Consider the following 15000-nt stretch of genomic DNA (forward strand, 5'->3'; position numbering starts at 1 on the left):
CGGTATTTTCTTTTTTTTCAAAAAAGGGAGATTTTCCAGGACTTGAGTGAATAGGGAAATGCTGCTGCAAAAGGACCGTCTCCTCCCCACCAGCAACCCAGAAAATGTCTCAGCGTGATGTTTGTGGAAAGATCGCTCTTTTCGATGGTCAAAAGTCAACTAGAGATAAATGTAAAATCCAAAAAAAAGACCTCATAATTGAATGACTATCAAAACTAAAGATCTCCTCTTACGAATCCGATAATATGCTAGTGAAATGTTTTCTTTCTAGTGTTATCTCCAAACCATGCTTACGTAAAGGAAAAACTACAAAAGCGGACAGAACGCGAGACTAAAATTCCGCAGAAACCAATTATAGTTAGAAAAAATACTCATCGCCGGTGTCGCCCAGCTCATTTTCCACAAGCCGCGTGGAGAAAGCACGCCTACAATATAATTGTCAACAGTGTATTTGATTTCAGCAACAGGCTGTCGAAAGACGACGGAAAAGATCCCCGGGACTCGAGACTTTTCAAAAAGCGATCTGTACAAGGCGGTCCGAGGCGATAGAGCGACAAAAAAGGCGGAGAGACTGGGCATGTTTCTTGCATGCACTTGCTCACTTGCAACATCTCCGATTTTCAACGAACGCATCGTAGTGGAAGAGGCCAAGATGGTCTAAATTTAAGAGCATGCGAAGGGAAAAACTGAAATGCGATGGCCAGGGATTTTTACATATTGTTTTTGAAAGTTAATTTACTTAATATTCTGGAAAAGATTAATCATGAATGATGGTATTACGTAACAAAACGAAGTGAGAAATGCCAGCTATGTTTATTTGACATCCGAGTTTCTATAAACTAAAATAAGTCGCAACATAATCCGAAAAGATAGATTATTGACCGTAAGTTCAAGATGCAGAAATGGCAATGCATACAAGATTCAAGAGTTTTAATTGCGTACAATTTAAGTAAACACAAAAGTGGACGAAGCAATTTCAAAAAAAGGAAGAAAAAAATTTAATTACATACAAGTGAGATAAAAAGGAAAAGTTACTACAACAGGAAATACATAAAAAGGAAAAAAGTATGATAAGACTCTCTTAACATAAACTTCACGATGAGACTTAAGAGATCAGCTGATCACAAGGCATGCTCCAACACGTGCATTGTTCATGAGAAGTACGAGTGAACTTTGACGTTCTCCGGGAGATTGTGGAAAGCAACAGGAACAGGCGCGTAGCGTCCTTTTCGCAAATACGCACGTGCGTACTTGAAGTGACCAGAAAAGTTTGAAACTTTAAGAAATTGTTTCTATTTTTAACATTTTACTTGCACGCAACCAAGGTTTCCTTATGAAAACACCACTTTGATGAAGTTCTAAAAACTAAAACAAAAGCTATACCATGTTCTCACTTAGTTTTTTACACTAAACAATACAGTGTTGTTTGGTCAGCGTGCAACAAAAAGGCGAAGTTGCAAAGGAGCGACGTTCCGAGAACGTTGTTGACAATTCCAGTCACCCCACCAAAACAATGTTTTGTTTGCACCAAGTTTGCTCAAAATAAGGGCAAAACGCTTTGTTCTTTGCTTGTATTAACACAACTATTTCGAACAAGAAATAAAGAACGCAGTATTTTTCGCTTAGTTTACTTAGGTTTCTAGATCATATGTACTTGTGCGTACTTGAAAAAATGACCACGCTACGCGCCTGAGGAAGTGTGGTATTCCCCTTGATGAAACGATTTTACCTAAATCAACAAGTCTGAAAGCCTTCGATGTTGACTACTGTCAAATAACACCATCGAGACAGTCTTCGATCGTAACCAGACAAACGTGGGGATGACATTTGTGTTATGCCAATAATAAAGTTTTGAAAAACGTATTTGGGCCCCCCCGGGGGGGGGGGGGGGGCAAAGCGCCAATATTTTATGCCACCAAGGTCTCGTTTAGGGTTCCGCGAAGTAACGCAGAATTACGCGAAGAGAAACAGAAGTCAAATTTCCTTTTAAATTTTCTTTTTAGATAAAAGCATTCGATGATTATGCCTTTTTATCATTAAAACTCATTGCGTGTCGTATTTTTGTGTTTTTAAACGGTCTCTTTTAGGGGTCAAAATTTGCTTAAGCCACGCCTAGATTGGTCTCCTTTAGGGGTTAAATTCAAAATTTCCGACGAGCATCCCCGTCTGTTTCATATGGGAGTCCCACCCCCGGGAGTTTAGCCCCGGCTACATCACGTTGTAACAATGTTGGGGACGATTACATGAGCCGGGCTGGTCGGGTTTGCCCGGAATTAGTTTTAGCCCGGTACAGTACATGAGGTGAGCCAGCCCGCAGGGGCACCGAACGAGAATATAGTTCAAAACCACTTAAATATAGCATTGCTAAACGTATTTTAGTATTGAAACGGGAGATATAGGCATATTTTTATCCCCTAAAAGTTTTTCATCTGTTCGGATTTCCTAGCTGAAAGTCTAGTGACCCGAAAATTATAGGGATCAAAACTTACCTTTTCGAAAATTTCAGCCAGAAAAAAAGGCGCCCGACAATTCTAGGTGACCTTTTTAGGGTAAAAATCCGTTAAAAATGGGCAATTATACCATTTTTCAAATGTTCGAAAATCCTTAGAGAGGCAGGCAAGCAAGGCATTTTTCAACAAATGTTCCGAAAATTATAGGCCTGAAATCGTCTTCCGAACAGATATTTTCCGAAAATTGACGTTGGGTGCCCCTGAGCCCAGCTTGGACTAAATTTCTAATTATCATTTATCAAACTCTAGTGGCTATTATTATTATTATTTTCTTATGTTCTATGTCTTATTATAGGTTCTTGCTCTTCTCATGTAAATCCTAGCAATTTGTGAATATATGTGTATACCTATTTATTTCTTTATTTACCTAATTTTAATAATATATTTTGCTGAATTTTATTGTAAGTTATACAACCCGCCCCGATTAGCGTTGCTGCATGCGGGTTGTATATATATATTTTTTTCTAATTTGTTAAATTTAAATTATTTAAAATGAAAAAAAAATGAAAAATGAATATGTCGTGTAAAAAAAGGTAACAACAACAACAACAAGAGGAGAGACGTTTGTCTCGCTAAACTGTTATTAAAATTTACCATTCTACAATATAAAGAAGCCTTATGGTTTGCTATCTTTTTTATCCTTTATTTAAACATAAAAAAACGACCAAGGGCCATTTTTCTCTAAAGTGGAGTAATGTGGTTAGAAATCGCCGGGCCCGGCTAACCGGGCTGTCCCGGTGAACGCAATTACATGGAAAAATCTCAGCCCGGTTAGCCGGCATCCCGGCATCGTAATGCGGGGATCTCGGCTAACCGGGCTGAGATTTTTCCATGTTATCGCCCCCTAAGGGGTCGATTACATAAGCCGGGCTGGCTCGTGTCGCCGAGATCCCGGCACGTCTGAAAAAAACACCAAAAATCAAGTTTGCGATTACATGGAAAAATCTCAGCCCGGTTAGCCGAGATCTCCGCATTGCGATACCGTTCACCTGGACAGCCCGGTTAGCCGGGGCGGCGATTTCTAGCCACATTACTCCACTTTAGACAAAAATGGCCCACGGAATAGTCGTTTTTTTATGTTTAAGTAAAGGATAAATAAGATAGCAAACCACAAGGCTTCTTTATATTGTGGAATGGTGAATTTTAATAACAGTTTAGCGAGACAAAGGTCTCTCCACTTGTTGTTGTTGTTATATTTTTTCACATGACATATTCTAAATTTAGTCCAAGCCAGGCTGGCACACCTCATGTGATACCGGGCTGAAAGACATCCCGGCAAACCTGACCAACCCGGCTCATGTAATCGGCCTTTTAGAACATGTCCCAATATTGTTATGAGAACGCTTTTAACAATGTTGGATACGCATATAACATTGTTGGAAACACGTCACTTTGGTCTTTGCAATACAACATTGTTGAAAGGACGACTGACTACACGCTTCAACATTTGTTGTATGTTGGATCGAGAAAATGTTCGATCGAAATTTAAGTATTCTTCCAACAAAAAATGTCGAACAAACGTCATCAAACATGCATGCCTCACGTCCTAACATTGTTGATCCAACAAATGTTTTATAACAATGTTTGAACATGTAGTCGGGGCTTTTGATTTTTTTATGACTAGCTCCGTAAGCGGGCAAGATGAACCAAATCCCGCGCTTTGATTGGCTACCCGAGCGGGCAAGATGGAGCTATACTGGCCGCTCGCGATCTCTCGCAAGATCAAAGATCATTTTTTTGGTGTCTTATCCCATAAAATAAATCCTTTATTGACCAAGCTTGTTCGGACAAGATGGGTGGATATCGGCCTCGTTCTTTTCTTGCGTGTTTATGGACCTCGACCGAGACGAACACGCAAAAAAATATTTTGGCCAATATCCAGCCATCTTGATCTCTCGCTTGGTTAATAACCCATGTATATTATTGGTTAAAAGGGAAAAGTGATCGTGCTGCACGTACGGCCCACAGGTACATTTCAGTCGTACTCGCCGAAATGACCACATTCACGGTTTTGACGAGGGAACAGCTATTCTTAGAGTTATTTTCATAGAGTTATGTCGTAGAGTTAGAGTTCTTGAATCTTGAATTCAGGATTTTGGCAGTCTTGAATTCAGGATTTTGGCAGTCCAAAATTTTGGAAGTGGTTAACTCTAACTTTAAGTCATAAATCTACTGAAATAACTCTATTGATAGTTAACCTCTTTTGACGACAACGTGGACAAACAACAGTGAATCTTTCGCTCTTTCTTTTTACTTCAAATCCGTTCGTACCAATCCGGTAACAGGATTCTTCGCCCATATTGTGCAACGAAAACATAATTGGAAAATCTTCGTGAAATACTTAGGATAGCTCAAACCTATAGTTTGAAGTGACGTTTTCGTCACCATAGCCGTCGTGGCTTCTTAAACTCCCTAATGAAACAATAGAAGCAGCAGCGAGTTGTTGTTTCAAAGACTGCGATGATCTCTCGCATAGAAAATCATTTCAAAGACTATGTCCACTTCCACTGACTGTAAACTCAGTTTTAGAAACACGGTATGGGTTGAGGGGTATCGTAAACTTAGCCTGCTTTTTTTCAAATTGGCTGTTGATAGATGATGATACAGTCAGCTGCAGATGAACATCGTGTAATCCCTAAAAGCGTTCTTGAAGCACCTGACAAGTTTCTGTTCACTCGAATTGACAAAAAAGGACCAACGTGAAGAAAAATTGAGCAAGGCGAAATGCGAGTTGAGTTAAAACTCCGTTTAAATGTATCGGGGAGTTAAAGGAGAGAAATAAATGTAGATGTTGAAGGAAACGTTTATCCTTGTACGTGACAACGGGGTCATGTCGAGACAATGAGATGCTACAACCGCTGGAAAGTGGAGAACGGAACGAACAACAGCAACAAAAACACTTTAAGCTGACCTCGTCTTCCAGAATTTATTTTTCCTCTTCAGTGGGATCATTTTCAACATGGTCTTTAAAGGTTTCTCAGTTTTAAGACTAGTCTATGTCCCGATTGCAGCTTGCGGGTCGTCAAGATGTTTGCAAGAGGTGACCATGAGAGAAATGAACGTGGAGATTTCAGAGCTGAAGAAAGCATTGAACACCACTCGTCAAGAGATCGACACGATGAGACTAAACCTAACCAATCAGCAGAAACATGTGGCAAACTTGTCAACAAAGGTAACAATATCGGTTCTTGTCACCTGTTGTTTTATGGCGGTCGGGTGAAGTATTTGACATCGAAACTTGCAACCTCCACAGCAGGATAACAAATTTATTATATCAATAACAAATCTTGGCAAGTTGTCAGTAAGTTGTCTGTCGACCTCATTAACACAAACTATAAGCACTTTTTTGTTGTTTTTGGCGTTGAGGTGTTAGGGAATCGAAGTAAAGAAAAAATATATAATTCAACCAGAAAGGCCTTAGAAGGTTTACGGGTGCCTCGATTCGTAACAATCCTCTAAATTCATCGCCATATCTTAGCTATTTAGGGAAAGTTTTCGATGAAATAAAACCGTGAAAATCCGAGGTTATTTTACCCTATAAGTGTGCCACTTGTATTTATTCGTCAGTGGGCAGGAACACCGCCTTCGGGGCGAAAGGACCAACAAGTTTTAAAAAATTCTTGCCGCTCTTGAACTCACTGAGATTCCTGCAAGAAACGTTGTGTAATACACCGTTGCTTTTAAGAGGAGTACTCAGGCTCAATTTCGAGATTTCGGATATAATAAGTGCTTCCATTTGACACTACTATGCCAAATACGTTGAGTCAATCTATATCGATATCGATAGCCCAAAAAGAAATACATTTACTCAACCAATAGAGGCATTTCATCACGTTTTTGCAAAGGTAAGGCTTATCACACTTTAGCTGACTTTGATTCGTGGCCACGTTTCCTATAAGCTTTGCATTTGAAATTTGACGTTGCAGTTAGTTGCAAATTAGAATCACGTGCATTTTTCTCGGTCTTATATGCTTTCAATGCTGTAAGACGAAAAAAACGCAGAATAACTTTAACTTCTGTTCCATTGTATTTTGCATCTGTTGTTTGTTTACGAAGGGCCGCGAAATAACTAGTGACATCATTCTGCTGTGTGTTATTACACCTTTTACCCCAGTTCACGAGATCGAGGTTGTCATTCTGTCACAATCTACATTTATTTCTCCATTTCCACGGCAAAAGATTTATAATTAGTAAAACGTATTTGAAATGTATCTCGCCGATTAACAACCTACGATGGATGTGTTCAGGGGCAGCCAACGAAGAAAATTCTGCCACGAAGGCACGAGGTTCCTTGTACTGGATAAAGTCTGTTAACTTAATTGATCTGTTCGGATTTCGCAGTAGAAAGGTTGATGAGCATTTTATAAGATTAAAATCTTCCTTTTTTACCCTACACGAATTCCCCTGCAATCCACCAACATCGTCCCCATTGCAGGGTCTCTTTAATTGTCGATGAGGAGAGCACGAGGTTGGCAATCCACTCGCTTCCCGAAACTTGGAGTGCCAAAAGCGGGCCGTGACCCAGTCGAAAATGTAAGGGAAACATTTTTTCCGGGTTGCGAATTTTTAAAGTCATGTTTCAGTAACCCGATTGCCTTCCTATCCGGACATCTAAATTTCAACGAAATCTTCCGTTGGGTATAGATGTCCCTGTGTGTTGATTTTCACTTGTGCTTAGCGAGAAATCAGATTGTCCTGTCGTTTTCGTTTAAGTGTGATTTAATACACAACCAAAACATGCATTTGATCAATTTGCATATCACTTTTCTAGGAAGAGTTATTAGGTCCTTGGACGTGATCCCTTTGGACAAAAATATCGGCTTGAATTTCTGAAACTGCCAGTTGTCGGATGGAAACGTTTTTCCACTGCAGCGAACCGTGGGAAAAAAAAAAGACTAGATGGAGCAACCTGTTGTTTTGAAGCCAATAACGCCATCTTGATGGGACCAATTCGTGCCAAAGCTTAGCTTAGGCAATGAAGTTATGGGTAAAAAGGAAGCTCCTTTGATATTATTTGGAACTAAAGATTGAAAAATGGCTGTTACAACATTGCCACATTGATTTCCTCTCAGGGGTAGTTCTAGCAAGAAAACCGCTGAGATTTTGTTGTGCTTCCTTTTAAACGATAGGTGCTCGATGTAATCTTTCTTTTTTTTTTTTGAGATACCCGAATCAAGCAACCACGCGTCCGCAACAAGACAATGGGAACAACATTTGGTAAAATGCCCAGTGACATTTTGATCCGACCTGTCAATGTGGATCATCATCAAAGTTGGGATCGAACTCAAAGGGACCTTTCCGCCAACCTCGTTTCCATGATCTTCCCAACCTTGTTCCGAGGACCTCTCCCAGGAGCTGAGGGAGAGGTCGTGGGAAAGAGGTTGAGACCTTCCCGTTCGCTTTAAGGTCCTGGAGACGACGTTGTCGTTCCATTTGACCTCCAACCGAAATTTCCGGAAAATTTTGGCTTTGGAAAGCGTCTCTTCTTGTTTCATTTTTTCCACCAAACGAAAATCACGGAATTTTCAACTCCCTGTTCTCCCGCATATAGGCGCATCGCCTATAAGCGAGTTTTATGCAATTTTAGATGTTTTATAGGCACGTAAATTGACGTTTTAGAGGCGCATGCATAAAACTTCGCTTATAGGTGCACCCGATTCTTACCATCGCATTCTTCTTTTAAATAGTGCAAGATATCAACGGTAGTGTAAACATTGAATGCAAACTTGAAAGGACCAAGATCAAGGGCGATTCAAGCTGAGTGTGTGATAAAGGAATACCACAAATGAATAAACCAAAAACAATGACTATCATTAGTATAATTAAATTGTATCATATAAGAACTATTCTTTAAGGCGCATGCGCCTATATTCGGATATAAGCGCATGCGCCTCTATCTGCAGTGCGCTTATATGCGGTGGAATAGGGTACATGGTTGGGCACTCAGTGTCTTGACTGCTTGACGAAATAAAATGCCAAATAGAGGAAAAATTCCGGTAATTCCGCGGTTAAAAAAGCGGACTACCTCTACATTGAGCAAAAGTTAGTGACCCATTACAATCTGAACCAAAAATTGCGGAAATATCGCTCAAATGGATCGCGCCTTCTGAATACTGCGTAACGGAATTCCTCCGTTTTAAAGGGGTCCAGATGCAATCGCTGTGTGGGACCACCCGGGCGTCCTGGCCAAAAAGGCTCAAAAGGAGAACAGGGAGTCGTTGGAAAACAAGGCCCTCAAGGTCCCCCAGGACCAATGGGGCCCAGAGGGTTTACTGGCTCTGCAGGAGCACCTGCCCCTCAAGGGCCAATGGGTCCTCCGGGATACAATGGATCACAAGGGAGAACTGGAATGCCAGGACCAATCGGTCCACCTGGGAGCCCGGGGACTGGGAATGTAAGTCTCTGCAAGTACGAGAACAAGAAGGAATCACAAAAAGCGACAGGAAAGTCAGTAGACGCCGTGGTCCAACTTCGGGAAGATGAACATAAGGTATTTACTTGCTTTTGTCAACCCCGCGTCTTTTATGAGTGAGCGAGGGGAGCTCAATCAACTGAAGTTGAAATCCCATTCCCAGTCATAATCGTTTGCAAGCGAGAGTGACGTTACTTGTCGCGCGCGTTGGGTTCAAACTCTCACACGTCTTTATAACCACAGTGAACCATGATGTTGCGAGACGGATTCCTGTCACACGATTGATTCATCATTTCATTTTAAACTTAACTTTAACCGCGATGATATTTAACCAGAAAGAAATTCCTAATATGTAAATGTAGGAATAAAATGAATGTATATATATCTGACGCGCGGGTTACAGAATGAAGTGATCCTCGCAGTTGAGTAGAGCATTGCACCGGCAGCCAACTGAATTTTTCAGGTATCTATTAGTCAGAGACAATTTCTCAAATTGACCACTCAAGTGCGGGGATCACTTCATTCCTTCGTCTATCACCCGCACTTCCAGATATATATATATACATCAGTAACCCATGACCCGGAGCCTACAACTCTACTGTGTTCGTGTAACGGCGTTTTCACAGACCGATTTATTTTTAGATTGAATTTCCCACAGGAGCCCGATGACCAATTACAAGAAATTAAGCTGACATCATAGGATCACCGAACCGGAACTGCCTTTGCTTTTTGACCTAATTCGCGGAAAGGGCTAGTCTAAAAATAAACCTACTTGTGAAATGGAAGTTGCACGCTCCAGATGGGCTCCTGTATACATTCATTTCATTCATCAAATCCTTTGCGGGAACACATGAGCACAACAAATTGGACTGCTTCTTGCTCGGTTGGTAGAGCATTAATATTGCACAGGCATCGCTGAGGTCATGGATTCGAATCTCGTTGGATATAATTAAGTTTTGAATTAATTAACTATGAATGAATTGAATGTAATTGTAGAAATATTATAGGAATTCTAATATCAGTGTAATATTATAGGATTTTTATTTGTTTATTATTATTAGTTTTTTATTTTATTTTATTTTATTTTATTTATATATATATATTTTTTCTATTTCTTAAAGTGGATATAGTTTCTTTGTACCTCCTAGACTGATAAGCTACGCTTCGCGCCCTATGATGTCACTGTAAATAGTGCATACAGATATTAATAAACTGCCATAATAATAATAATAATAATGTAGCGCATAACGTATGTTCTCTTTCAGGGCTGGAAAATTGTTGGCGCCACGTGTTCAACGGAGAGAGCAGAAGAGTACGTTTTTAAGGACGCCATTGTTGACCCGAGAACAAACGTAACTGTGTACGGCTGCCAATGTAAAGGAAAATCAACTCTGTTTGCTGGGGCGGAAGACGATATAGTGTGTGTGATACACTACTGGATTTGTCCATTGATAAGTTAATTTCGGGAACTATCCCACTCAATGCATGAAGGCAAATTCGTTCTCTTACTGCGGAATTCGAGTGAGTGGAACGAAAACAGTGGATTGAAGGATGATGGAGGAAGCATATCACACGACTCACGCACGGGTCGGACAGCATTATTAGTAGGACAATATGCAGTATTAGCTTTGTATTAGCACTAACAATGATTTACAACACCCAAGTCCCATCATTGTATTTAAAACTTATTGAGTGGTTTAACATATAATGCGGCGGAGTTGGTAAAGGTAAAGGTAAAGTCCTCTACGAGCCTAAAGGCCCACCAGGCCGGCACTTATCTCCGGTTTCTGTAGCATGAAGCGACTAGGAGTATTTTTACGCCCTAACCCCCCATAAGGCATATACCTGAGTGGAGAGAGGCACCGTGAGAGTAAAGTGTCTTGCCCAAGAACACAGGACAAGCCAGGACCCGAACCCGGACCACTCGATCCGGAATATAGACGAGCAAAATGTCCGCACGAGTATCACATGTTAATCTTTTCAATAAGGGATTTATTATTCCACTGTCACGCCATAGACCCATTGCATAAATGGCGCTGAAATTTGAATAACAATACTTATACATCTTAAGCCTCGTGTTAATGCTTTTTAATCAAAAGGATTTCTCGCGGAGGTGTGAGGCTTAAGATGTATATAAGCACTGTTATTCAAATTTCAGCGCCACTTATGCAATGGGTTTATTTTCTAGTATTTGGCTTCTTCCTGCATTAACTGAGAATCGTGTCGATTGCATAATAAGGCGCATGCGAACGACGAAAACCACACAGACGAAACCACTCAAATGTCCTATATTTGATTGGATAATGTAAACGAAATGACGAGTAACAAGCGATGACAAGATAAATTATTGGGCTTTGCATCGTGTTGAAAACAGTTTATTTTATTGAAAAACTCCAGTTTGCTCTGTTCTAAACACTACCTTGTATTCAGGTGTATTACCGCCTCATATTTTGCACGTTCTCTTGACAAAATACGGTAAAACGGCGTAATCGCGGAAATCTAAAGTACAGTCAACTCTCTCTTAACGGACACTTCTGTATGACGGACACCTCTATAAGACGGACAACGGACACTCTGAAATCGTCAACGGACACTTGTGAGATGCTGAATGTAACCGAAAATTACGATTTACGGAAGAAAAATTCTTGTACGTGACTCTTTTTAACATCAGACGTTTAATACATACCGCCGGAATACATACAGTACAAGTTAAAATTAAATCAGTCATTGTCTTATTCAAAAAATAACTTGGAGGTGACAACCGAATTGTATTGTAATCTAAAACAGGTAGGCTTCGTTCAAGTGAATAACTTAAAACAATCTTTAAACAGACGAGTATTCACTGTGCACAGTTTCAGCATTATTATCTCAAAATTGCTGGGGTCATGTTACGTCGACCCTCTATAAGCCGGACACCTCTCTAAGACGGACAGCTGAGGCCGGTTCCGATGGTGTCCGTCTTGAGAGAGTTGACTGTACCTTATTTCACGACTGTCGAAAGCGCCATGCATAATAAGTATTAAATGATCTTGGTAATGACTACAGTTTCTTCAAAGTGTAGTGCCTGATTTCATATCATGAGGGGCTTTTGTCGCAACCGACTTCGACTCATTTCAGGAAATTTTCCTAACAGACCTTACTATATATTTTTTACAAAAAAAAAATTATGAGTTTGTGACACAAACAATAAGGTTTAAATGGTCTTGGTATTGACTACACTTTCTTCAAAGTGCATTGTTAAGAACAGTTTTGACGACGTTGGATGTCTCCTTTGAAGATGTCTCTAACAGAGAATACGATATTTTTTTTCCTGGCCACCAAAATTATTTTACACCATAAGAGCAAATGATATTGTGAAGCTGTGAAGGATATTTACTCACTCATTGATGTTGTAAATGATAACGAATATGACCACGAGGTGCTCTTTAGTTTCAGTCCTTTTTCAGCATTTATTTCAACAATGGATCCTCACAAAGTGAAGGTATCCAAGCATTGAACGTCCTTTGTGACTTCTGAGTGATTTTTTGTCATAGACACTTATCGACTATGTTCAAACTTTATGTGGGATTTGCCGCCCATAACTGTAAATTTTCAATGACTAATGTGCAAACACAAACGCTCTGTATTAAGAAAGTCCCGACACTTCACGGCAACATGTTCCTGCAATGGCAAATAAATGAATTGCATTTGATTCCTTTTTTGAATTCACCATAGGTGTTCTCACCAGACGTTTTTTCCAAGGGGTCACATTGCCTATAACCCTCAAATTTAGGGGCAATTCCCTAAAAAGGTTGGGCCATTTCCCAAGTTTTAATTTTTCTTCTGTTACCTTTTTTAAAATAATTATTTGAGCCTGTCTGCTTCCTTAAAACTGCTTCTTAGCAACAAAATACTATACTTTCAGGATGGCGTCCATATGATCACTGCTTTCTGTACGTTTTATACTCAGTGTACGTTTAAGAAAGTCTGGGGTGCCTTCAGTGAAGGCATTGGTTTTCTATGCATGGATGCAAATTTTGCGTGTCATACAATTTCTTTCCTCTAAATGTTCCAGCTATCCGTGTTTCACCTTTCAAGCATTGTGAAATACACGTTGATCTTCCTAGCTGCATGTCGAGAATGAAGCAGAATTTCCTTCTACAGGTGGATTGGCTTCTTGTATCTCCAACCTCGGAACTTTAGGGCTTGAAAAGAACGATGTCAGTTTTTTCGTTGCGACATCATTGTGCAATTCCTTCGAACGAAACCGAAGGCGATATTCCAATAGTTGAGCCTTCAATAAATGTGGTCAGCATTGTGGCCACAAACTATTGTAGCCTCAGTCTCGTGGCAAATTAAATTCAAGATGGCTAGTGCGTTCGTTGTCCTTTTTGTTTCACAGGATCACCTTGTATTTTGCCTCAAAGTTAAACTCAAAATATTGCTGCCTCTTTTGGTTTAAAAAAATATTCTAACCATTGATGAACTATAAACAAGTATTTTCTTCCAAACATTTGTGCACCCTTTGGGGAGCATAGCGTTGACTGTTGTGCGCTGATTTCGAATTTTTGACGGTTCGTGAATCCCGCAAGGGCGCCGCCTGGTGAGAATACTGCACCATAGATCAACAACTCAGCTAGTCTTCTTCTTAGGGGGACTACCACTAAGCTTGAACTCCTCGATGGTGAAAATTCTCTGAATAAATATTTTCACAGTTTTAGAGACCTTCTTAAAGTGATTTTCATTCCACACGAAATCCAGGTTCACCCGACCACAGGAATCTCTTAAGAACTCGATAGCAATTTCATTGTCTCAACGCTAAGCTGTTCAGCTTCATTAAATCGCTGTGATGGCGAATCACAAATCCTTCCAAAGAACAATACCGATCTTCAAGAAATGTCCGAAAAATCTGCAGTTCTGCAAATCAACACAAATCAGATTAGTCATACCTTGCCGTCAAGGGGTTTGAGAGTCGTCACGTGATCCCCAAATTAAGGCTGTCTGGGAGTTCAACGAACAGACAAGCGTAACAACGCGTCTTTCAGTAAAATAGTTGCGGCTGTCAAGGGGATCCTACAATTTTTTGAAACTCAAAAATAAGCAATAAGAAAACTAGGTATAATAATTAGATAATTGGATGCGTAATTAGATTCACGTCAAATCTTGATATCCAGCACGAGGTGTCCCTTCAAGTCTAAGAACTTGCAACCTATTTGTAGCAATGAGGTAAGTGCAATAGTTGACGTTATTTTTGGTGGGGGTAAATGCAGCCGTTTATATTAAATCCAACTCATTCCCTTCTACTTTCCTCTATGCCCATCTGCCTCAAACACAGTGCATAAAAGTTTCGTATGTACTATAAGAAATTAATCAACCTGCATGAGGCCAGGAACGCATGAGTAGGAGCGAGCAACTCCCATATATTCCTGTCACGGCGTTTTCACAGCCCGATTTATTTTTAGATTAAATTTCCCGCGAATGAGACTCCCGCAGGAGCCCGATGACCCATCACAGGAAACTAACTTGACGTCATAGCGTCACCAAACCGGAACCGCCTGAAATGTTGATTTGCGGCAAAGGTCGTTTAAGGCTGCATTCTTTTGGATGTATCCTGGCTATTCTCATTCCGAATTAGAAATAACAAGATACACGGAATATCAATTTGCAAAAGAACACATATTCTGAAAACGGAATACTATTAGCGAAGGTGATCTGGGAACTATTGTATCTGCGCATGCGCCAATTGCGTTGGTCTTGCGAGTGAAATAGGTTTCCCGAAAGTTTGGAACACGAAATGTTAAAAGATGTCCATAAGTACCAGTTTTTTGGCGGTTTTCTCGATTTTTCGGTTTGCTTCACTTGCATATGCTCTTCTTCTTGATGTCGACTAAATTGAAAAGAGGTTCGTGGCTTTTGCACAAACCAATAAATGCATGCCAACGTCATTTTTTTTGACCAGGCAAAGGCACTTTGAAAACTGACAGCTCTTCTTGTTTTAGCACCGGTAAAGAAACAGAACAACTATTCCAATCACATTTTTACAATTTTTAAGCCACCGGCGGGTGACCAGGCGGCCGCGTATAATTTCCCGCCAAAACT

General features: G+C 40.3%; 2 protein-coding genes across 2 annotated transcripts in view; one reads left to right on the forward strand and one right to left on the reverse strand.

Moving 5' to 3' along the window:
- The window catches only part of LOC138026943 (uncharacterized), a 13353-nt gene extending 1072 nt beyond the window's left edge, over positions 1-12281 (forward strand). The window contains exons 2-4 of the mRNA XM_068874415.1: positions 5522-5682; positions 8653-9000; positions 10188-12281. Of these exons, the coding sequence (XP_068730516.1) occupies positions 5522-5682; positions 8653-9000; positions 10188-10382 (704 nt within the window). The 3' untranslated portion in view covers positions 10383-12281. The remainder of the gene's footprint in view (positions 1-5521; positions 5683-8652; positions 9001-10187) is intronic.
- A 23-nt stretch (positions 12282-12304) lies between these two features.
- Positions 12305-15000, reverse strand: part of LOC138026945 (uncharacterized) — a 28302-nt gene continuing 25606 nt past the window's right edge. The window contains exon 16 of the mRNA XM_068874417.1: positions 12305-13818. Within this exon, the coding sequence (XP_068730518.1) occupies positions 13706-13818 (113 nt within the window). The 3' untranslated portion in view covers positions 12305-13705. The remainder of the gene's footprint in view (positions 13819-15000) is intronic.

The sequence above is a fragment of the Montipora capricornis genome, chromosome 12, assembly GCF_036669925.1.
Source record: "Montipora capricornis isolate CH-2021 chromosome 12, ASM3666992v2, whole genome shotgun sequence".
Classification (NCBI taxonomy): Eukaryota; Metazoa; Cnidaria; class Anthozoa; order Scleractinia; family Acroporidae; genus Montipora; species Montipora capricornis.